The sequence below is a fragment of the Dryobates pubescens genome, chromosome 30, assembly GCF_014839835.1.
Source record: "Dryobates pubescens isolate bDryPub1 chromosome 30, bDryPub1.pri, whole genome shotgun sequence".
NCBI lineage: Eukaryota > Metazoa > Chordata > Aves > Piciformes > Picidae > Dryobates > Dryobates pubescens.
The window spans coordinates 2,737,726-2,761,343 of NC_071641.1; the positions used below are offsets into that span (position 1 = coordinate 2,737,726).

Below are 23,618 nucleotides of genomic sequence, written 5' to 3' on the forward strand. Positions count from 1 at the left end.
TGGATTCATATTCACATTGCATACAATTGTTTGTCTCAAAACAGATGGTAGTGACTCCACATTTTGCCAGCAGAGCTATGAATATACCCTTAATTTAGTAAGGGAGCAGAGAAGTTGTTATTATCAATTAAATGCATGCACTCCAAACAGATACAAATGTCACAAACTCAGAACAGCACCAGTGCCAAACCAGGGCTGCGATTCTTGTGCAGTAAGCAAACCATATCTTAATCTTTTCAAAATAGGACATAATTCAAAGCATCTTCTATAATGCATAGAAAGACAGCTTTTCCAATCCCTCACTGCATATTTCCAGCAAGTTCTATTGAGATAAAAACAAAAGCAGGTAAACTATTATTTGATAAAACCATAAATTACTTATCAGGTACAATTCAAATTCCTTGAGACACAGAGAACATCTCTGAGTCTCCATTCTTTGTTTTTTGTTTGGGGGTTGTTTTACTTTTAATAATTTCAGCCCTTATCTAGTTTATTTTCTTAGCAGCACTGCAAAACATTTTAGAAGGATTACATCACACAACAGAGAACAGTCTGCCTTTTGTGTTTGAAAGCACAAAGTGATTTTACACCCAGCACACCTTTAGTACCAGATGCAAAAGCTTCTGCCAACACAGAAATGAGCATGAGGAAATACATGCATGTCTGATAATAAACAAGGATGCTGAAATTCTCCAAAATACCTGAAAGTGCAAAGTATTGAGATGGAAAAGGTAGCAAATATCTGGAAACAGCAGAAAATATGTTCTGCTCAAGGTGGAGTATGTTTGTTGAAGCATATTCAGAGTTTGCTATAGAACCACACATGTATCACTTGGAACAGCAAGGAATTTTGCAAAGCCAAGAATGAGAATCCAGACTAGAGAAAGCCACTTCCAAGTATGGTTTGATGATAGCCGAAAAGTAATTATAGAACTTGCACTTCTCTGGCTCAGAAACATTCTCCAAGGCCCTGCAGATGTGATGGGGTTTTGTGTTTGTCATAATTATGAGATCAAATAACATAAACCTGCATTAGTTGCCAGTTAAGACACTGTCTTTTCATTGCTGGCAACCTCTTGTCTAAGGACAGAAAGAACTGTGCTACAGTGCTACCAGACTAACAGCTACCACCACGCTTAAACTCACAGAAGCCAATTGATCCCTGACCTCCGTATCTCAAGAATCAAATATTCATGTGTTCAGACACCATCTGTCCCTGAATGCTTTCCTAATTTTTAACTAAGCAATTACCCAATATAGACAATTGTGAGCTGCCCTCAAGCAAATGAAGACTTTGACAATACTGACACCAAGTGACAGAATTCAGAAAGACAAAAACCAAAACCACCCTACTTAGAAATGTTCAAACATTTCAGCAACACGCTCTGACAGAGGCATAATCTTATTTATCCAAGTACACAAAAAAATCCCCAAAGACCTATTATGAGAGCTGACATTTTTGCAGAACCTGTACCTAAGTTTACATAAAGTATGTCCAACATACATGTTAACAACTCCATTTCACCTTGGTCTTGGAAGCCTCTTGTTAGAGGGCAGGAGAGCTCTGCAGAGAGACCTTGACAGGCTGGACATATGGGAAGGGATTTAACATATGTATATGCCATGTTCTACACATCAGCCACAACAACCCCATGCAATGCTACAGGCTGGGGTCAGAGTGGCTGGAGAGCGGCCAGGCAGAAAGAGACCTGGGGGTACTGGTTGACAGTAGGCTGAACACGAGCTGGTAGTGTGCCCAGGTGGCCAAGAAGGCCAATGGCATCCTGGCCTGTATCAGGAACAGTGTGGCCAGCAGGAGCAGGGAAGTCATTCTGCCCCTGTACTCAGCACTGGTTAGGCCGCACCTTGAGTCCTGTGTCCAGTTCTGGGCCACTCAATTCAAGAAAGATGTTGAGCTGCTCAAACATGTCCAGCCAAGGGTAACAAAGCTGGTATGGGGGCTGAAGCATAAGCCCTATGAGGAGTGGCTGAGGGAGCTGCGGGTGTTTAGCCTGGAGAAGAGGAGGCTCAAGGAAGACCTTATTGCTGCCTACAACTACCTGAAGGGTGGTTGTAGCCAGGTTGGGGGTTGGTCTCTTCTCCCAGGCAACTAGCACCAGAACAAGAGGACAGAGTCTCAAGCTGTGCAGGGGGAAGTTTAGGCTTGATCTTAGAAAGAAGTTCCTCACAGAAAGAACGATTGCCCATTGGAATGGGCTGCCCAGAGAGGTGGTGGGGTCAAAGTCCCTGGAGGTGTTTAAGTAAAGACTGGATGAGATACTTAGTGCCATAGTCCAGTTGATTAGTTAGGGTTAGGAGATCAGTTGGACTTGATGATCTTGGAGGTCTCTTCCAACCTGGCTTATTCTGTGAGTATCTACTTCCATTAACTTATGCAGATTCAATTTTTCAAGTCACAAAATCTAAACAGTTCTTTTATGCCATTTAATTAACAAAAATTGTGTTAATGCAAATTTTAAGACTACTAAGTCTGGCTTACTTGCTCTACCTGCCTTTCTGTTGAGAAATCAAATCCTGAGCAGTCCAACATCATAAGCAGTAAATTAAATTGGCACCCTCCTGAAGCCTTACTTGATGACATTCCACAAAGCATAAAACCCTCCTGACCAAAGAACAGCTATCAAACCTATCACTTTTAACACCCATCATGTTTTTGTCCAGCATTCTGTGTCTTCCTACCAAGATTCCATGCTCTTACCTGCTGACGTTTGTATGCCAAATAATCAAGATTTTCCAGATCTTTTTGAAACTTCTGGTAGGTTTTCTGCAGATCAGATTTACTGGATACATTTCTTAAAGATTCAAATGTTCTTTGAAACTGCGGTGACAAAAAGAAACAAAAACCATCATTCACGTAACCGCTGTATTTTATGCTGCATTAGGATTTTTCTCTACTAAATATGAAGTTGTGTCAGTTCTTGGATATCCAATTTTGTTTTGAAATAAATCACAGAATTCCAATCACATTCCACACACCCTGTTTAATTAAATAAAATCTAGCTTCATAGGTCAGACTTGCATTAGATAAAAGATTATCAATCAACACCATCTCTAGAGGTTAGTTCTGTCTCTATGCCATGTTACAGGACAGAACATATTCATAGAGATTTCATTTTTCAGCTAGCAGAAGCATATGCAACTTTACACAGGCCATGAATTCCTCATTCTATTAGCATATATAATGAGGTACTCCTTATCAAGTCAATTTACTTAAGAGTAATTTGCAAGAGCAGACACCTTGAGCAGTGTGCTCACATTCTGTATGAAAGCTGAGACAATGGTAATTATAATTCTTCACAATCTTATTTCTAAATGTAAAACTTCTTTCATGCATACACTATTATTAAAACCAGTACTGGTATTTTTCAAAAAGATGAAGGAAAGATGTAGGAAACTGTAAGAGAAAGGCCAAGGTCATGTGAAAGAAGAACAGGAGCTACAGCATCCTTGCTACCTTCAGGAAATGATGAATCTGAACCTCCATTTCTCCATCTGTTATTCTTCACTTCAAAAGCATGTGACAGCTGTGATTCCCACCAGAAGTCACTCTATAAATATTTACTTACACTGATATAATTAGGAAGAACTACATGTCTTCTAAATCTATCCAAAATATTCCTTATCATGCTAGAATTACAGGCCCTGGAAATGAAGTCCCTACTGTAAGCTTGCATGTGGTAGCAAACGAGGCAAAAGATCAAAAGAAGTAGGACTGCTTTTCAATCAGTTCTGGAAAACCAAGTGCTTCAGGAGTAAACTACTGCACACAATTCTCTCTATCTTCGTTAGAACTTCAGCTAGAACTGAATTGAAAAAAATGACCACAGGAGTACAAGAATAAAACCTTCCACTCATCTTCAAAGAGCCAACAGCATACTTGACAGCTAGTGCTGTGGGCATCTGACTGAGGTCAAGCCCAAGCAGTGCATGCTGTTGGATCAGCCACTAGCAATTCCTCTTTAGCAAGGATTTACAGATACACCTGTAATCTTCAAGTAAGTTAGCACTTCTAGTTTACCTGCTTGCAGCCTTTATTTCAGTCTCCCTGCTCTTATAACCAAGAAGCAAGTTAAGGCAGTATATACATCTATTTCTAATCTATTTTACTGTAAGCCATGCAGCACCACTAGAGATTGACTGAAGAGTTCTTCTTTGCATTTGAAACGTTTGCTACCAAAAAAAAATAAGAGAAAGCTTTCTCACTCAGCATACTTCACTGAATTCTCTAGGCATGAAATGGTAAGCCTGATGGAGCCTTCTGAGGTTTTTTCTCCACTATCCATCTACCTATTTTCAGGAACCTTGGAACTTCTCCCCTTCTGCCACATGTAATAGAAATGAGGCAATGAGTTCTAAGAGAAGAGAATGAGTCATAAACAGAGTGGTTGTATTTAACATGACATCATACTAACATTTTTATACTTCTTAAGTTCAAATTAATTAATCCCACTTAATAAAGACTTAAAAGTCTCTTCATGTTACACCTTAGCTCTGCATCTTTCTTTTAGTCACTGGTCACTGTTGCTACTATGTTCAGCTGTGGCAAGCAAACTGATTTGTAATATGAATATCTATGGAATAAGTAATGATATTAAAGGCAGTTGCTGTGTAATTATTAAACTGGAGTTTAATTATTACATTCCAACTTTGCAGCTGCACTCCATGGCATTCTTTATGGAATTCCAAGGAAATAGCTGCTTGGGCTTGAACTTGAGCTTGTTGTAGAAGCAAAACACAGTAATAACTACTCAGAAAGAAATTAGCCATGCTCTTTTTTCCTGACCGGTTCAATGGGAATATACTTCAATGGAGTACTAGTCACTGATTGGAACATTCAGGCACTTACACAGTCCAAATAAGAACTTAAGAGAAGTGTCTGTTTTTCTAATATCCCGTCTTCCAAAATAATTTTCAAACTTCATCACCAGACAGGTGATTAGAAATCTCTCAAACTCAGAGGTACTTCTGGAAACTTCATGCATTCCATGTTCCTCGGTGCTACAAGACAGCTTTGTATCATAAAGCTCCTTAAGCTTTACACTTACAACTTACCTCATTCAAAAATTACATCACAACTTAACAATTACTTCTTTTTCATTAAAAGCTAGTATATAATCTTTCACACCATGTATATTAAACCAAACTAGGAAAAGAAAAGGGGAAAAAAAAAAAGCCTTCTCCATTCAAAGTCAGTCCTAATTCTTTCACTTCCCTTACTTTTATTCCTGGCTTGTGCAAACTGTCCAAATAAATTTGCTCTTACCACTATTTGCACCTGGTCTGTGTAACTGCCAAGTTACTGCTTGTATTCTCTCTCATCATTTCAGAGGTACAAACAGATAGCACTTGTTTTGGGCGGCTTTTCACAGCTTTTGGAATCTTTTCCTTAACACTTTTTTTTGTTTGTTATGAATTAAGACAAAGTTTATTTCCTCCCTTCCCAGCCTGTGGATCCACTCCCACATGCAGAGTTTTCAGGAGATGTCAAAACTCACTTCCTCCAAGGCAGGAGTTTTAGCAGGGCAACCAATTCCCTCCTGTTGCTTTCTCTTTGTCCCCCCACTAGAGTGTCGTAGATGGAAATTATTTTCCTTTGCTGTTGGGACCCCAGACTGTTAAATAGGCAGTGGCTGAGCAACAGGGAGGAAGGCTGTGTATTTATGAGCCCTGCCACCACCAAGATTGAGGGTCTGATCCTACAGTACTCTAAATCATGCAGACACTCTGGAAGAAATAGAAATTATTCTCTCTCAAATCTACCAAGCAATATTTTGCTCATGGACACCCTTCTAGGATACTATGTCAGACAGGAAACTGAGGGACAACAGACAGGGTGCCTGCAGCAGAATCAAGACTAGGAAACTGCTGAGAGCAGGAATTCCTGAGGGAGCTGACACACACTTAATTCTTCAATGTAACAGCAAAGTTAAGTTTCCAATACACATAAAGATGACACTGAAGAGTCTACTGCAGATATGCATCACCTGACAGGTACTGAACTAGAAATAAGACTGAAGGGAAGGCTCTGCACCACAAAGCAAGGAATGGGTTTGTTTGCAGACCTTTTTAACTCAGCAGTTGTAGGTTTCTCTTTGATATACAGCCACTTGTGGTGGTTTTCTAACTGAGTTGGTCTGGCAAAGTTAATGCTGGGGGGGGAATTTCAACCCACCACACCACTGCGTTCCATTTGATTTTCTTCTGCTGTGATAAAGCAGAGGTTTGGGAGCCTTCAGGCTTGTTCGCTTCAAAGAAATTCTGGACAGTAACACCTGAAGCTGGCCAATTAAGGTCCTTCAAAGCCATGTTTCTGACTGGCAAGAAAAGACTCACAGAATTCCAGGTTGGAATGGACCTCAAGGATCATCTGCTCCAAACCTTATTGGCAAAAGCACAGTCTACACAAGATGACCCAATACCTTGTCCATATGAATCTCAAAGGTGTCTAATGCTTGGGAATCCACCGCTTTCCCTGGAAGATTATTCCAATCACTAATTGTTCTCATAGAGAAAAATTTCCTCTTGCATCCAGCTGGAATTTCCCCCAGAATAGCTTTTTCACATTTTACTGCATGATGCCACACCACTTGCTGAGGTACTTGCTTAGGTACAATTATGAGAGTCAAGCCAAACATCTAAACCTGAATCACAGGTGAACCTGAGATGACTTACCTCTCTTCTTTTATGTAACCATACAGATTTTCTACAGTTTAAAATAGATTTAATGCTGATGAATACTCTGCAGGGAAGGAAGGAAAAGAGAGCACTATGCCCACAGAGCCCAGGTTCACAAGTTGCTGCTTAGCTGTAGCAATTCTTTCTTTCTTTTTTATCCTGACAATAATTTTATATAGTTCTAAGTAGGCATTTTATAAAGATCACACTGTCTGAGGCATTCACAAAGAATATGAAAGTTTAAACTGCAAATTTACAAGCATGGGAAGAAATGAAAAAAGACAGAAAAAACATGTTGGCTCAGCATGATCCGAAACAGATTAGCAAAAGACAGACTGCCAATGCTCTTTGAATGAAATTTTCAGAACTTGTTACCTTCTTGCTGTTCTCCTCTGATCAATACATTCAAGCAATTCCATTAGTCTGTTAATTCACTAACCTTAATGAATGAGGCTCTAAATCAAAGAGTGCAATACATTAGATAGCTCTTTTCTAGCTGCATTTCTCACAATTCAGTTTTACAATTAGACTTCTAACTCTGAAATAAATATGGAAACTAACACACAGACAGCTATTCATTTAAACACTTCCCTGTTTTAATAAATAAATAAATAAATTCAGTTCCTTCAGCAAAATCTTTCTTAGCAGTGTGAGGCAGTTCAATTTCTCAGTCAGTTCTAAATTAAGCTTGATGTTTGCACTGCACCACTGTGGTGGGTAGAAATTCCACAAAAGGCTAGAAGGGCACTACGCCAGAATATAAGCAGGCACTGAGAATTTTTACTAGCTTCTAATATGCATTATTTGAAACACTTTGCTGAGTGGAGAAACAAAATCTATAAAACAACCAAAATTCTTTCCACTTCATTACTGACATTTCAAAAAACACTAATCTCATGTCAGCAAAGGTAGGGGTTTGGCTGTTTGGAGTGAAGTTCCTGCCAGGTTTATCAAGTTCTTCCAAACAGATTCACCTGTTATTCATAGTTTAAAAGTTACATTTTATTATTTTTGTGATAAAAGCATTTGTTCTTCTTAGCATTACATGTTCCATAAAGATTTTATTAACATGTACAGAAAACAATACTCTTCTGGATTGTGTAAATAGGAAGGAAGTAGCTGAGGTTCATCTTAGAATGAGAGATGTGACAGTCAACACTACACAAGGCTTTACATGACAGCTATTCATATTGTCTCCTAGCTATTTTTATTCACAGATTACAGAGGAAATTAATGCTTAATGATCCAGGCTGTATTCTGTCAGTAAAAATAAGTATGGTTTCAAATGTTTTGAATGCCATGGTGTTAGAACTAACCACCTTTACTGAGTGAGCTTTCAGCACTCTTTGACAAATGGGTTTGAAAAATATTAAATACATAAATAGGTAACTCCCCATTAAATGCTTCCACATTGAATGAGATCTGATTAATTCTCTACAGGGCTCTTTAGCAACGCTGTACCACTTCCACTTTATACATACTAACAAGAAAACTTCCCATGTTAGAATTATTTCAACTTATTCTATGATTACTACTTTTTTTTTTCCTCTTAATTTTTAAAATTAATTTTTGCCCAGTCCTTTAAGTTTCTTCATTTTAATAGGCAATAACTATAGAGCTCAGACTTATGGAAATAAATGGGAACGAGACTGCTCAACTCTTAAATGATTAATAACAGCTCTAACATCCATGTCAGTATGAAGAAGGTGAAGTTGAAGTGTCAAAATTTTAGATCAATTTCAAAGAAAAATTTCAAATTCTTTTTAAAGAGAGTTGATTTTCAAATCAAATGAACTTGCAAGCTTTGGGAATATTAAAGCTCATACAGCAAAGACAAGGTCTACTTCCTACACAGCAGCCACTGTGGGAATACACTGGTTTCTTTTTGGAGCAAGGCCATGTGGAAGAAAAACTGAATACCTAAAGGGAGTTTTAAAGTTAATTAAAGTTAAGGATTTTGTATAGAGCAAACCAGAGATTCATTAAAGTATGTAATCGCATTTAGATCTGGCTCAGCTAGTCATGACCGAAAGTTGTTCAAATTTGAAGGTTGTTCAATAGCATGTTAAAATATCTCTCAGTTGATTTCCTGATTAGATATCAACATAAAAGGATGCCACAACAGCACTGTTGGCAAGTTTGACAGTTTCCCTCTAAGAACCAGGGTGAGGGATTTATGTAAGCATTTTGGAGAACATTATGCTACACTAATTTATCCTAACAGTTAATTGAAGAATTCAGTTATCATTCATTGGAAGAGAACTAAATTGAAATATGGAAGAAGAAAATAACTTCATTGCACTCTCCAGTGCTGGAACCTCTCCTGCATTATTCTACGCATTCTTTTATGATATTCAGTTAATTGTTCTTCATGAAGTGAATTACAAAGGCTTTTTTAGAAATACTTGAGCTCTAGGAAAGAAAACCACCCACTTTTAGTTCCCTCACATAAAACATACTGAAAACACCTTAGAAGGGTGCATCTAGGATTATGAAAATACCTACATAAAAAAGTAATAGGTTACCAGTGGAAAATATGATTTAAGAACATCTTCCACAATCAGTACAAAATCCATAGGCCACTTCTCTCTGAGCTGACAAATTTCATTCCTGTATAACAACATAGAAGGTTCTGCAGTGTTCATTTAGCCTGCATTGCATCTCCAACAACTGCCAATGTGGGATGAAACCCACACCATATTGTTTTATTCCAAAATACTGTTCCTACTCCAATTAGCAGCAAAATTTTCATTCTCTTGCCCTCACCAAACTGAGCTTGCTTCAAAATGGTGCCTTTTAAGTCAACAGGTCCTCTTGTGTCACAAGGTATTATTAGAGGTGGCACTGACTATTCACCTCTGCCCTGAAACATTAAGATGTCAACAGGACTCCAAATGTTCATCAGTCTGTGAGATACTACTCAATATGTTAGGGGGAAAAAAAGGGAAAAAAAAATAGGATAATTTCTTGCACTCCCTAGTGAAGACACACACCATACTGAATGGAGTAAGCAGACAGAGAAGAACTCCATAAACACGTTTTCACATTTTTTTGTGGTCAGACACATGATGCCAGCAAGATTAAAATCATACTGTTCAAATAACAGAAGGAAGCCTGCTCACATGGCACACTATGACTGACCTGAACTCAGGTTTATATGGACAGGAAGCTACTTTGATGTTGAACAACTGGAGCTGAGGAGTTGCCCCTGGTTCCTCTCACACATATTCGCTCTCCTTTTAGCTGATCTCTCTCACAAACTGACTTCAACACAGAGCCAGATCCTTACCTAATCAGCACTTTCCATCTGTAATTACCCACATAAAATTCCACTGTTAAGATTCGTTACAAAAAACTTACTCCTTGGTATTGCCACAGAAGTCAAGTAGGTTTCATGCATAAAGAGCTACACAATTCAAGTAAGAAAACAAGGAATAAAAGTTAAAATACAATTGTACAGCCAGCCATCTGCTTCCCCAGATCAAATATGCTGAGCTAAGGTAGAAGACTTTTTCTGGGTTTGGTACACTGTACAAATCTCATCTAGAATCTACACTTTTACCAACTGCCAAGGGGTTACATCCATGAGATCTGCAATACCCAGGCAAAAAAAAAAAATCAGAGCAGAAAGAACCATCAGCAGAAATTTCTGTAGCTAAAGGGAGTCTAAATCAAATTCTACTCACCACACTTAGATATTCCAGTAAGTATGCCACATCAACCATGTCTGCCAGAACAAGAAGCCTTGTCACAGCTGCAAGTAGAGACCGTGCTGCCTGGACAACAGCCTGCCTCTTAGGCAGATAGCAGGGATCACTTGTAAAGGCCTCTGCTGATACCTTTAAGGCTTGACCTGTAAATGAAGACAGAAATTCCCTTAGGCTATTTCACAGCACCTAGGCAGGGGGGCGCAAAATATAGCTAAAACTCATCAGATATTTGTCAAGCCTCAAATATCACCACCACCTTTGGGCAATGCTTTGCTACCCTAATGCCTTGATATGAAAGTCAGTTATTACAGATCATGCAGAATGTTCCATGTTTCTGAATGATGTTCCCCTTCTGTTCTTCTGAATCATTTAACTCTGAAATAAATCCCTTGGCAATCACACAGTTACTCTCAACTATACACAACGAGGCCAGGGGCACTGTACTAAACTTTTCTAGTCACAGCTTTTTGTATTACCATGTACTTTGCTTTCCTTGCTCTTAAATAATTCCTGGTCACAGAAGGGAATCAAATATTGTTCTTCTCATTATAAATATAAGTTAATGGAATGGAAATCACATACACTTGTAAGTCTGACATAAAATATGTTAAGCCTATGCAATGGAGCTAGTAACTGTGGCAATAGACAACAATTCTCTACAACATGAGGTTTTGCAAATGCAGTTGAACAATAAAGACAACAATGACAAAGATCTAAGTTTACTTTCAGTAGTCTGTCACCTACTCTGGAAAACAAAAGGAAAGAAAGGGGGAGGGGGGAGAGGGGAAAGCCATTACACTCATTTCTAAAAGCACTTCTAAGTTTAATATCACCTGAGGAGCTTTGCTAGTGACAAAACAACCCTGAGAGAACTCACTCTACACAGAGCTGCACTAGAAAACTGTTGTTGCATAAGCAGTAACTGCTAAAATAAATGCCTGACCCATTAAATTCTCTGTATCAGCTTGGAAACCAAAGACAGATTAAAACTCAAAAAGATTAATAGTTTCAGCTGCTCTAAAATTAGGGAACATCACTAGCAAATGTAGCTATTAAAACATTACATATTACTGTTGGCAACTGTCTTAAGGTGTCCTGGATTTTGGATGCAACAGTAAAGAAAAATACAGTATTTTTTAAAATATGATTGCTCCAGAAATAAATCCTTTCTTTATTATGCAACCTGTTTGGTTATAAGAATGGGGTACCTTTCTCTGAACAGTCACTTGTATCACAGAGGTTGTCTACAAAGAGATAGTATAGAAATAAGTAATTTTTGTTCCATTTTTTTTCCAACAAATTTAAGCCTGCTGAAATAAAATTTCACAGTACCCTAGCACTGTAGAGTTTCACTCAAAGGCAAGAAGTCTGGACAGGCCTCATGCAGGAACACTACTGGCATGTCTGCTTCAGAGTATCTGGTCATAAAGTCAAATTGAAATCATGCAAAGTTCTGTTGCCTGAACTTTGTATGTGTTTGGAGTCCTCAAGTCAAAGACTAGGCAACAAGGTTTGTACAAAATACAGTCAGTAATTAAAGCCTGTTGATAGCAATACATGCAAACAGCAGGGATTTGTTGTAATTAGATAGATAGAGATTTTGATGTGCTTCCTCAGTCAGAACTGAATGAGAACTATTCAAGTGCACCAGAGTTTGCCAGGCTGTTCTGTATGTGACTTCATGGAGAAAAAACAAGTTTTACTGCTCATAATAGAAACTGATTTTGAGAAAGACACTAAGCAAAGGCTACAGAAATAAACCTACCAGTTATTACAGAGACCTAAGACAGGACTGGCCTGATTCTCAGAACAATGAACACTTCCAACTCACCAAAATGCATAATTTTTTTCCAGAAGCACAAACTCGTGCTCTCTGGTTTTCTCTTGGATCTATTACAGTTTTTGCTCAAATCATGTATCTTGAAGTACATGTTTAGTGAACTCTATCAATAAATAAAAATCATACTAATTTGAGACCTGGTTACTACATCACAAAACAGTCAAAACTGAAATATCAATTTCTTGTGCTCAGGACAATAAATTAGAACATTTGTATAGGAGCTAGTAGGATAATAGCTGAACACATCACCAAAAATACAAGAAATAAAAATTAAATATCTACTACTATCAGTTTTTAAGGTTTTCTAATTCTCCATCTGCAACAGACAGAAACTTCTCCAGACAACTGCTGTTTTCAGTACCAGAAGTTTCAAAGCACTGATTTGAGCCCAGTAATGCTGGTGGGGGAGAAGTGCAGAGATTAAATTCCTGAGTCACAGAGATGATTAAGGGACTAGAGTGCCTCTCATACAAGAAAAGGCTGAGAGAGCTGAGACTGTTCAGGCTAAAGAGAAAGCGCCAAGGAATCTTATTTCTATATATTGAAATACATGAAGGGAGGGTGCAGAGAAGATGGAGTCAGACTGTCCTCATGGGTGCCTGGTGACAGGGCAAGAGGAAATGGACACAAACTCACACACTGGGGGTTCTATCTAAACAACAAAACCCATTTTTGCACTGCAAGAGTGGCTTAGCAGTGGCATAGACTGACCAAGAAGGTTGCGGAGTTTCCATCCTTAGAGATACTCAAAACCTGACTGGTCATAGTCCTAGACAGGCTGCTGTCCTTGCCTGAGCCTTGGTAATAGATGAGATGAGCTCCAGAAGTCCCTTCCAAACTCAATCATTCTGTGATTGACTATGTGAACAAAGACAAGCCAGAAGGGCCTGAATATGACTGACCCCTTAGAAATGAGCTAGACAAAAACTGGGATGGTCAGACGAGTAAGTATAAAATCATGACCCTAAAACAGATCTACAGGATGCAGCCTAGGGTGGTAGGAACTACAAGGACAAGCAGCAGAAAATGACAGCTCAACATGATGTTAGACTTTTCTTAAAATGCAGTAGACAACGTGAGAATTCAATAAATTTTCTTCCATTTTATTGGAATGCCCATCAAGGGGATATTGTCCTATAATTACATTTGTCACAAACAATGAAACATGAAAGGCAGTGCCCTTTCAGTGGCACAAATAAGGAACCAGAAAGATCAGAGCATTCATTGTATTTCAGTTATTTTAGACATTCCAGTGAGAAAGAATTCAAAGAAGAAAAAGCAGAAGGCAAAGACTTCCAAGACCAGTCAGTACATGTAGATTGTATACTCCAAAACATACAGTATTACTTCCATTAGCTAGTGTGCTACTGATGGCCCTCAGTACTGGCAAATGAACACTACTTATGCCCATGCTTACAACAATGTAGTCCAGGGCATAAGGAAATGTAGAAACATAGTTCAGCCACAGGTTGTTTTTTTGAAAAAGAGGATCAAAACTATTAAAAAATGTACATGGAAATGTACATTGGCTAGTAGCTGACAAAAAGTATACACTAATGTTGGGCTGCTAGCCCATGGCACATAATTCAGTAATGCCACTAACTGCAGGCAGGGAGCACCCCTCAGAGACTGCTCAACAACACGCTAACAACAGGTAAATGTTCTTCATGGTTTTGGCAAGGCCAGGAGAATGATGCTTTCTTCTCTCATTTCTTTAAATAGATTTTCTTTCTTCTACTAAATACTATATATGCATCACATTTCTCTCTTGTATTTGTTGTCACATCTGGCTTTCTCTTTTTATTTTTAGCTGCAGCAATGTGAAACCCACATACATTTTATGCCATTCTTGTGTCCTCCCACAAGGAGCTATTGTTGACAAAAAAGTTCCACTGCCCACTCCTGTGAACTGCACCCTTAGAGGCTGCTGGATTTACAGCTCCAGAGAAACAGTTTTCAAAGGAAGTCCCTTGACTAAGGGAGAGAGGGACATACCAGAACAAGTAAAAAGAGAGGATTATTTCAACTATTCTATTCTCAAACCTGAGAGAAGAAATAAATCAAGTATTTTTACTAATAAGAGAAACCTTATAAACTCTGACTTACCATAGTATTTGCAGTCTTAAGTTACTCAGGCCTGAACTAATGCAGAAGCAAAATCAGAGAAGGCTGGGAGTCAATGTCACATCAGTGCTCCCTTTCTAAAAACCAAGGGATCAAACAACACTATTCACTAGTTTAATCACCTATTCTAGTCCCACAAATACTATCTCCATCTTTTACAGCAAATAAATGATTCAGCTTCATCCAGACATCTAGAAATGACACTATCAGTGTCAGGGCTAAGCAGAACGATCCTGCTTGCACATTCCTACCATTCAACTTAAATTCTCACAATAGCTTTCTGTAGATGTTACAGGGTATTTTTCTCCTGCCACGCAGTATCTTACCCCACTCAGATACCACTATATTCTGTTGCATTGCAATTATTTCACTGCTGCATATCAGGAAGCTCCACTTCCACATCTCATACAACTCTTCCTAATGTGTAATTGGAGGCTCCATACACCCTCTTCATTCTTTACAGCCATCCCTTCATTCCCCCTTTCCCACCCAAGGACACACGATCCAGTGATAGTGATGTCAGAAGCTTTTCTATATGAGATCTGTTCTTGGTTTGATGCAACAGCGATATGGCACAGACTGTTTTAAGCCACTTGAATATCCAAATTCTGACACTCAGAATGGATGTCCCTCAGATACAGAGCATATACATGTACCTCAATGTAGGACAAGAAAGCTAAGCTTATTTTTAACATTTTTTGGGGAGACAAGTATGAATATAGTATTATACATGAGACAACTATCCTTATCCTTTAGTAAACATCCTTACAGTACCCTCAGCATTTCTTGCCAGTGACTGGTAGTTGCTGCCATGCCAAAGTCTTGCCTCCTCTGCTTCATGTCAAAACACATTAACTATGGACATACAAAACAGCAAATATTTTTTCTAATTCTTTTCAAAGAGTGACTGAGGGCTCAAAATGTAACTCCAGCAAGTAACTTGCTTTCAGTTGCCTGCTATGTGTGATGAAAGGCTTATCTAGGAACACACTTGAGTATGATAAGAGCTAAATGCATGCAACATTGATAGAAACAATACAGACAACAACTGTAGTGTTTCTGACCATATACAGTCAGCAGGCAATGGCAATAAATACCAAACATTTTAGCTATGCCAGTATTAACTGTTTGCAAACTGTAAGCAATCACAACCTGATGGAAATTAAATGAAGGAGAAGGTGTTTTGTTTTTTTTAATTCCTTTTCTTATGCACAATGCAAGACTTAAATGAAAAATCATTTTTAAAAGTTTGTCCACAAACTGCATCACTTACTACATCCTTACTACTGCACAAAAGAGGAACAATTTTGATATTTTTTTTTTAACTACAAGGCCTTAATCCCAGATTCAGGTAAACCATTCCTTTCAATAAGAGCATTAAAGCATGCATTGCGTGCTTAAAGTGCTTTAAGCCACTAAAATTAATAAGGAGCATCCAGTCTTCACTTGAAAAAAACCACCACCACCAACATAACTTCCATTGGTTGAGGAGTTTTTCCACAGTGAGGCTCAGCTTGCACACTTTACCTTCTTATAAGCGATGTCTGAGAACATCCAATTAGACAACACAGGTGGTCAGGCATTTGAACACTAAAACATATTTCTCATGGATATCCTAGATTCCAGTGTTACAATGGTTAAAGTAATTCCTTGTGGTGCCTGAATTATTTTTCATATACTTACTCTCTTTCTGGACATCAGCAAGTGCTGTATGAAGTTCCTCTTTAAGCACAATTGCTTCCTTGGCAATTTTTTCCCCCTTGTCCAAGAGATTCCAAGTGGCTTCTTCCACAGAAGCTAGCAAGACACGAGCTCTTTTAGAACGACCCTTTTTCTTACCAGAAGGATTCTGTGGACAGTTCACTAGTGTGGTAACCTACATTTAAAGGAAAGAAAAAGAAAAGGAAAAAAAAAATCATGGTGTAAGTTTTATAATAAGTTAAATTATATCATTACCTTTTTTTTTTATTTATATACATATGTATATACACTTTTATATATATATGCTTTAGAGAAAGGCAAGCCCAGCATACATGCAGAGAATGGGCAAAACTATTACATGAAATTTGACAGACAATTCTACATAATATATATTCTTCTTCTTGTACCATCAGTGAAAAGTCAATAGAAATTGCACTGCCATATGAACCCTCAGGCAAACTTCAGACAATGCTTATTTTAAAATTTCCTCATGATAAAACAAATAAAACACCAATGCTATCCAAGAAGGATTCAATCAAGGTAGGAAACATGATCAGTGCCGAGACTTCTCTTATTTCCAGCTTAAACCTCCCAAATTATCTCAGAAGCAAATTCTCCAAATGAATATTGACACATTTCAAAATGTTTTCTCTTCTTAAAAAGGAGGATGACAGTGGTCAGAACTTAGCACCCCAGAATTCTCAGAAAGGCCCTCAACATTACAATTGTGCATGGTTTTATCCTGGATGTAGGTTTACTGCACTTTGCCCACATTATGTTTTGTACGAATGCACTTCAACATCCATAAAGAATGTATTTTTATACAGCATCCCACTCCACATTCCTCAGCATCTGAGCACAGCCTCCACACACCAACTGGATCTTTCTAACAGACTATTCTCCAATGCATTTCTTGAGCTGTCACACTATGGAAAGACTCCTAAAATATTTTAAAAGTGTAAGATAGATATTTTAAAACATATTTTCATTAGGTCCACTGACCTTTTTTAATCCTACTATTCTGTTACCTGTGTCAGAACGTGGACAGTATGACATCAAGTATGGATGTAGTCTTGGAGCTCAATGAACACATAAGTATGCAATTGCTTGATTTTATTAAATGGTATTCCAACCATCAACATTATAAAAGCAAAGAAAAGGTTCTGTATGAATTTCTCAGTCCAGCAGGCAAACAGCTAAGGGCTGCAGGGCTTAAGCTGACTGATTGCTTCACAGTAACTGCTCCATGACAGAATGCACTTGTGGTAAAAGCCCTGAACTAAGATTGTTCAAGCAACCAGTTAACTTACAACAAGGTAGCTGTCAGATGAATTATGTCAATTTTGACAACTATCATTTTTAATTTGCCAGATGCATTGATAGAGAGCTTCACCTAAAAGTCTTACATTCAAAACCAATGTTCTCAAAGCACCTGGAATAACAAAATAAAATAAAGTCCACAGAGAGAAACTGTTGTGGTGAGGAGGCAATTGGATAGGATTATAGAAACTTTTTTGCAATAGAAACAGAGTGCAGCTGGCAGAACCTCACTATCAGAGCAGTTTATAAAGCTGGACACAGAATTACACTGAGGCAGTTATGTCACTTCCACATACAAGTTTCTATCAATGCAGAGCCCTGCACAGCACTATTTCAACTTAACAACCTGGGTCAGATACACCCCCAATTCTTAATGAATTTTAATGAAAATGAAGTCAGGTCTTCAAGTAACATCCTTTCTATTGTATGAAAAAACAACAAAACCCCACCACATTTCTCATCCTCAATACTGGCAACAGCACTGCAATATGCAGTAAAATTGTTCCTCCTGAAAAGTTTTATCATCAAACCTGAGAGTACTTTTTAAGTCCCTCAGTCTAGGTTTTCCTTAGTTGGAAGGAAAAGTACTAAAATGTGTTTACACAGCATGCAACAAATTGCACTGTTCTAAGGGCATCTCTCCTAAAATGCAGCAGAAGACAATTATTTTCAAAATTCAGATGAAGAAACTCATCTACAGATTTCAAGGCCCTTCTTTTCCACGGAGTGCACCATTTACAACATGAAACTTTTGATGAGTTGGAAATCCATTTGCAGTGTATTTTAACATCCACTAGATAATACTGTACAAGAGACTAGCTAGAACATGCCACATTTGCTTTGACATACTGTATGTCAGTGTCAAAAACTGAAGTAACTAAATGAATGACCAAATCTTGAAGATAGATTCCCCTGGACAGTTTCTGAGCCAGAGTAGGCTACAGGTACAGAAGAGCCGTGGGTATACTTTTCTTAGGTGTTCTTAGATAAACTGCTTCAGCCTTATTCCCTTCCCTCTATGCTTACCCAATTTATGTTCTGCAATACCAAAATACCTGAATTATCAATGGTTCCAATAATTTCTCCACTGTAAATGTCTGGATCTGCAGATCTTGAGGATCAATTTTCAGTTTAATGCTTGGCTCTTTTGTTGACATTTCACCTAGGTTTAAAAACAAAATAAAAATGCAATAAGCAATTATTAGCCATGACCACAGATCTAGTTGCCCTCTGTCAGAGCACAGAGACTGCCTATGGGAGTACATACTTGGTTCCAGGACAGGCTTAGGATTTCTAAGGATAAAATTAGTTTTTCCAAATCAGCACTTTTAAATTGTGGAAAAAATGCAGATACTCACATAAACTATAAAATAATAGATTTAAAGTACATAGACTTCTCTGTTTTCTTATCCAGATTTCTAAACTGATCATATATTAAAAAATACACAAGAATAACTGCATTAGAGTGATTATAAGTTCTATAGTAGTTAATGAAAAGGAACTCAAAAGCAAAATTTATATATTATTGAATTTATCACAAAACAAAAAAAAACATTAATGCTACATGCACAAGGCCTGTATCTTGTTTTGTGTGCCAAAATACAGTGGTCATTATGAATACTTTATGAACAAAAATAAGCAAATCTTAACATTTCCTGCTATGAATTGCCAGTAAAAGTGAATTATTTTGTTATTTTACACAGATTAATTCAATAAGATGGAAGTAAGGTCTTATTTAAAGTGAATAAATCATTCATTAGGAGCTTGATCCATAGTCCACTGATGTTAATTTCCGTGTTTTCACTGAGTTCACTGGGCTGTGGTTCAGGCCTTCAGCTGCAGTGAAATGTGCAAGTGCCAACAAAGAATTATAACTCTGCTTTAAAGACTTTTTAATTTTTCCAGTAACTTCCCATAAAACACAGCTCAGCAAAACTTTTTTAGCTGATAAAGACTTCGAACACACAAATAACAGATATCTGTCCTCTTTAAGCAGGACTTATTTCAGCTGTTGCTGCTGTACAAAAAAGTAGTAAGGCACTGCAATTGTGCAGGCTAAAGAGATGATTTGTCACCTTGTGGTGAACCTAGCAGTGATTTAATAAACGTTAGGCTTAAGACTTCTGCACCAAGCCGTGTAGAAATGTATCTAAATCACTTACAACAGAATACTTACCCACAATTCACTTGCAAACAAAGATAATATGAACAACAGCTAAAGAATTAAAGGTAATTTAGAGGTTTGCCATACTTAGTAAAGGTTATCCAAGTGGCAAGTTTGCTCTTTTATCACAGACTATATGAGTCATGACCCTAAGTTTCATAGATTCAGCTGCATACAGCCAGGTGATACCATACATAAAGAACTGATTTCCTGATTTTATTTCCAAGTTAAAACAAACCAAAACCAAAACAAACAAACAAACAAAAAAAAACCCCACGACTACACACCAAAAGACACAAAAAATTTACAGACTGACCAGAACTACACTTTTCTATGAGAAATAGTAGAAAAAGAACTCTAGAAATGTCATCATAAACTATTTGATCCTATTTTAAACATTTAACTTCTTGATATTCATAGCAAACCCCAAAGAAACAAAATCTGAGACTCACAAAATTGCCACCATCAATGATTCCCTTTCTATCCAGCAAACCCCTGGTTTTAAATACTCCAGTTTAACTCATCCCTGTACTTGAAGCAAACTGAGCCCCCTCATCATTCACTGCTTCAGAAACAAGTGGTGGCTTCTAGTAAGGAAAAGATCTGCAGCCCTTCTGCTAGCTCAGATGGTTATGTATCCTCTGGCAGGTGTAGCTCTGGAAGTGATCAGACCACACCTCTTATTCACAAAGCCTAGTTGCAACTGTAACAAAGTGCTTTGAAATGGATGAATCAGTATAGTCCGCTAGTTCTGTTCTACTCAGTGTAAAACACTTACCAATCTCAGAACAAAAGAGGCTGAAAACACAGCATGGCTGTAGAGGCTGGTGGTTAGGGCATGCTCCCAGAAGGAAAAAAAATTGTTTCCAAACTTTGCTGAAATAATGTTTTCAAAATTCCAGAGCAAAGAGAACCACAACAGATAGAAGACATCTAAAGTCACTGAATTCAAACTATCTACAAGCACATTCAACATAATAGACGCCCTGCTGAATCAATTGACAGTCCCTCCAGCCCAGTTACATATTTGTAATAGAATTACCTATTTGTAATGGTCAGACTATCAACTCTTGATAATACACTGTGTATGCAACAAAGCAAGAAATAAGGCAGGTTCTTCCTATCTCCCATTTTGTAGAAAAACCATTAAGAGAAAAATCATAATCACCCAGAGGGCTTCATACAACTAAAAGTTAGGTCATTATGAAAGTGCATCACCTCCTGGTTTCTTTGTATTGTGCACCTAATGTCCTTCATGAGCTGAGCTCTGCAACAGCTTACTCTTGCAGTTCAAGCTTCAAGCATGCTCACTCTGTACTGGGATTTTGTACTTTTCATTTTACCTATAGTGATTCTTACTGTTAATACCCATGGGTACTTCATGTATGGAAACTAAGAGCAGAATTGAAACCAATTTTTTCAACCATGTGATTCTTTGGAAATACACTAAATACATAAAGGTGTAAGTAAAGTATGTAAACATTAATAGTGAGAGGTCTAGTACAAAATGCAATCTCAAAGAGCCAACACTGCATTGTTCTGTGTCCACAAAGTAGATTAAAATTCAAGCTTTCTTACAGCTTTATAGGCATTTCCAGCTATAGCCAGATTTGCTATACTAGCAAGGGAGCTCAGTAACCTGGAAGCCATGTTCTCACCAACATTCAGATCTCCACAAAAACTCTTCAATTAAAGATAGCAAATACTAATAGGAGATCCTTTTTGACCCATTAAAGTAAGCTTTCCTACAATAGCAATAAATTGTTCTGAAAGCCACAAATGTCTGCCATTCACATCCCTGGCCTTCTCAGGTAGTTTCAGTTCCAAACTGCATTGCTGTTTAACAGCTTTTTTAACTCCATCTCCCATAATAAAACCCTAGTGCATGCCCCTGTGATTGACTCTGGTGTTGGCAAATAGTGTGTCACATTTTTCACCATCTGCAATACACAGGTTCTCTAAATATTTGTCCAGCACTTGGATGAATCTCTCTTTTATTCACATATATTTAAAAGTCTTTATGGCATTGCTGGTTCACAACACTTGACAATTTCACAAGCCTCACAGAAAATAGGTACTTCTTGAAATCCATTACAACAATTGCAAATAGATGGTATCAATTGTGCTGGTCAGGACATACCTCAGTGGCAAAGGGATAGGACAGAGAGAGCATTTCATGCTTCTACTGAGATTTGAAAAAAACAGTACAGGATTTTCAGGTGGTTTTTTTTTCTGTAAATACATGTTTTATCTTCATTTTAGCTTCCCCCTCAATTCCTTGATAAAAGGGTCTTAGCAACTGCTTTACTCAAAATTCAGCAATCAAACCTTTGGTGCTTGCAGCAAGAGCTGCTGTTCATTCTCATAGCACAACTTCCTGCACTGTAGGTCATCTACAATGATCAGACCTTTTCTAACAATTGGCAGACAAAAATGTAGTTGTAATTACAGCCACCTCCTAGAAGAGAGCACTACTCCAGAAACCCTACCATTGAGCAGTCTCAAGCTTGGGAAGTGTTACAAATCCAAACCCATTTTTGCAGATAGAAAATTATGAGTTCACATGCAATGACTACATACCAGGCTCTCCTGGTAAATAGCTGTAATAGCTCATCAGTATTTAAATAAGATTTCTTTTTTTTTTTTTTAAATCAAGGGAAGGATACTAGGTGATGAAAAGAAAAATATGCAGCCAGTAAAGATCATTCTGGGGTTTTCTCCAGTATTTCAACTTAGAAAGTGCTTATCTGTCCTTCTACATCAGCTTCTTTAAGACTACAAATTTTGGTGCTTGTCTCAGGAAAAAAAGAGAATCCTAGTTCACCTCCATTATTTTTTTTTAACTACAGATGTCCACTCCTGTAAAATACACCTTCTAATGACAGGAGGGAACTTGACTGATATTTTAGTAAAAGGCTGCTACAACCTCACACTCACTGATATTAACCTTTGCAGTAGGCAATTTCAGCACTGCAGACCATCAGCTCTTACAACACTTAGGATGTTAAGTATGTGGCACAAGATACAGTTGTCTTAGAACAGCCAGAAAGCAACCACCTGCACACTCCTACCACATGCTACAAACTAGTATCATGAGAATTTTGTCTTTTCAGTAGATATATCCAAACTAAAATTGTGGAGTCTTTTGGTGTAAGAAAAAAATGACACAAGAAAAACAGTCAAAGTCTGTATCCATTTCCACTGTAGTGTGAAAGTACCACCTGCAACTTTTAAATGATCTGCAAGTACACTGAACATAGACATAAACTAATTAGTGTCAGAAAGCAGAGACAAAGATATTCTGCAAAAATAAGAAAACATTAACTTCAGAATCAATTTCCTGCTAGGTAATTAGAAAGCCAATAGCACATCACTCACCTATCCTAGAATACATATGGTCCATATTCAGTACTAAAGCAACTGTCTATGTAATTTCCTTGAGTTAGGAACTTCAGTGCCCAACTGCTATGGCTCAATATTTGGCTTCTGAGGCATCTGCAAGGGACTGCCTGACAAGCTCACCAGTGTATTTCAGGATGACTGACAGGACACAGTGGCTGCTAGAGGGCTGGCAGGGGGATGGGCATCCTTAAAGCTATACACTAGAGGGCAAAAATGTCCAAAAAAATGTAACTCTAAAAAGCTTTTAAACAATTAAACAACACGAAGCATGTAATTACAGAAATTCTGGTGCTTACTCTCATAATTTTCTGAACAGCTACTGTTTTCCTATACATTCTGGTTGTGTGCCAACGTTTGTCTCCAGGCAATGACTCATTATCAGATGTACAAGCTGGACAGCAAAGGGATTCATAAGGCTCTCAGACAGTAACTTGGCACCAAATTTGTTTTCTTTAAATTTTTTTTCTATTGAATGTTATTCTTCAATGACATACAATACATTATCCTATCAATTCCACAAAGGGCATAGGCCAAGTACCTTCCAAAAAGCAAGGAAGACAAGAAAAAAACATTAACTCAAGAGTAGCCTGGATTAGTATTTTTTAGCAAGGTATGCATGGACAGGACACCTGCAGACTTTCAAGACATGGAACATTACTGA

The 23,618-nt window shown here is 37.8% G+C and overlaps 1 protein-coding gene across 2 annotated transcripts in view; it reads right to left on the bottom strand.

The window, feature by feature from the left end:
* Window positions 1–23,043, bottom strand: part of CTNNA3 (catenin alpha 3) — a 307,748-nt gene extending 284,705 nt beyond the window's left edge. For both annotated transcript variants that reach the window (XM_054174672.1, XM_009907134.2), the window contains exons 1-5: window positions 22,934–23,043; window positions 18,447–18,553; window positions 16,054–16,246; window positions 10,383–10,549; window positions 2,720–2,839 (exon numbers count right to left, since the gene is read on the bottom strand). In XM_054174672.1, the coding sequence (XP_054030647.1) occupies window positions 2,720–2,839; window positions 10,383–10,549; window positions 16,054–16,246; window positions 18,447–18,553; window positions 22,934–22,958 (612 nt within the window). In that variant the 5' untranslated portion in view covers window positions 22,959–23,043. The remainder of the gene's footprint in view (window positions 1–2,719; window positions 2,840–10,382; window positions 10,550–16,053; window positions 16,247–18,446; window positions 18,554–22,933) is intronic.
* Between the last annotated feature and the right edge of the window lie 575 nt (window positions 23,044–23,618).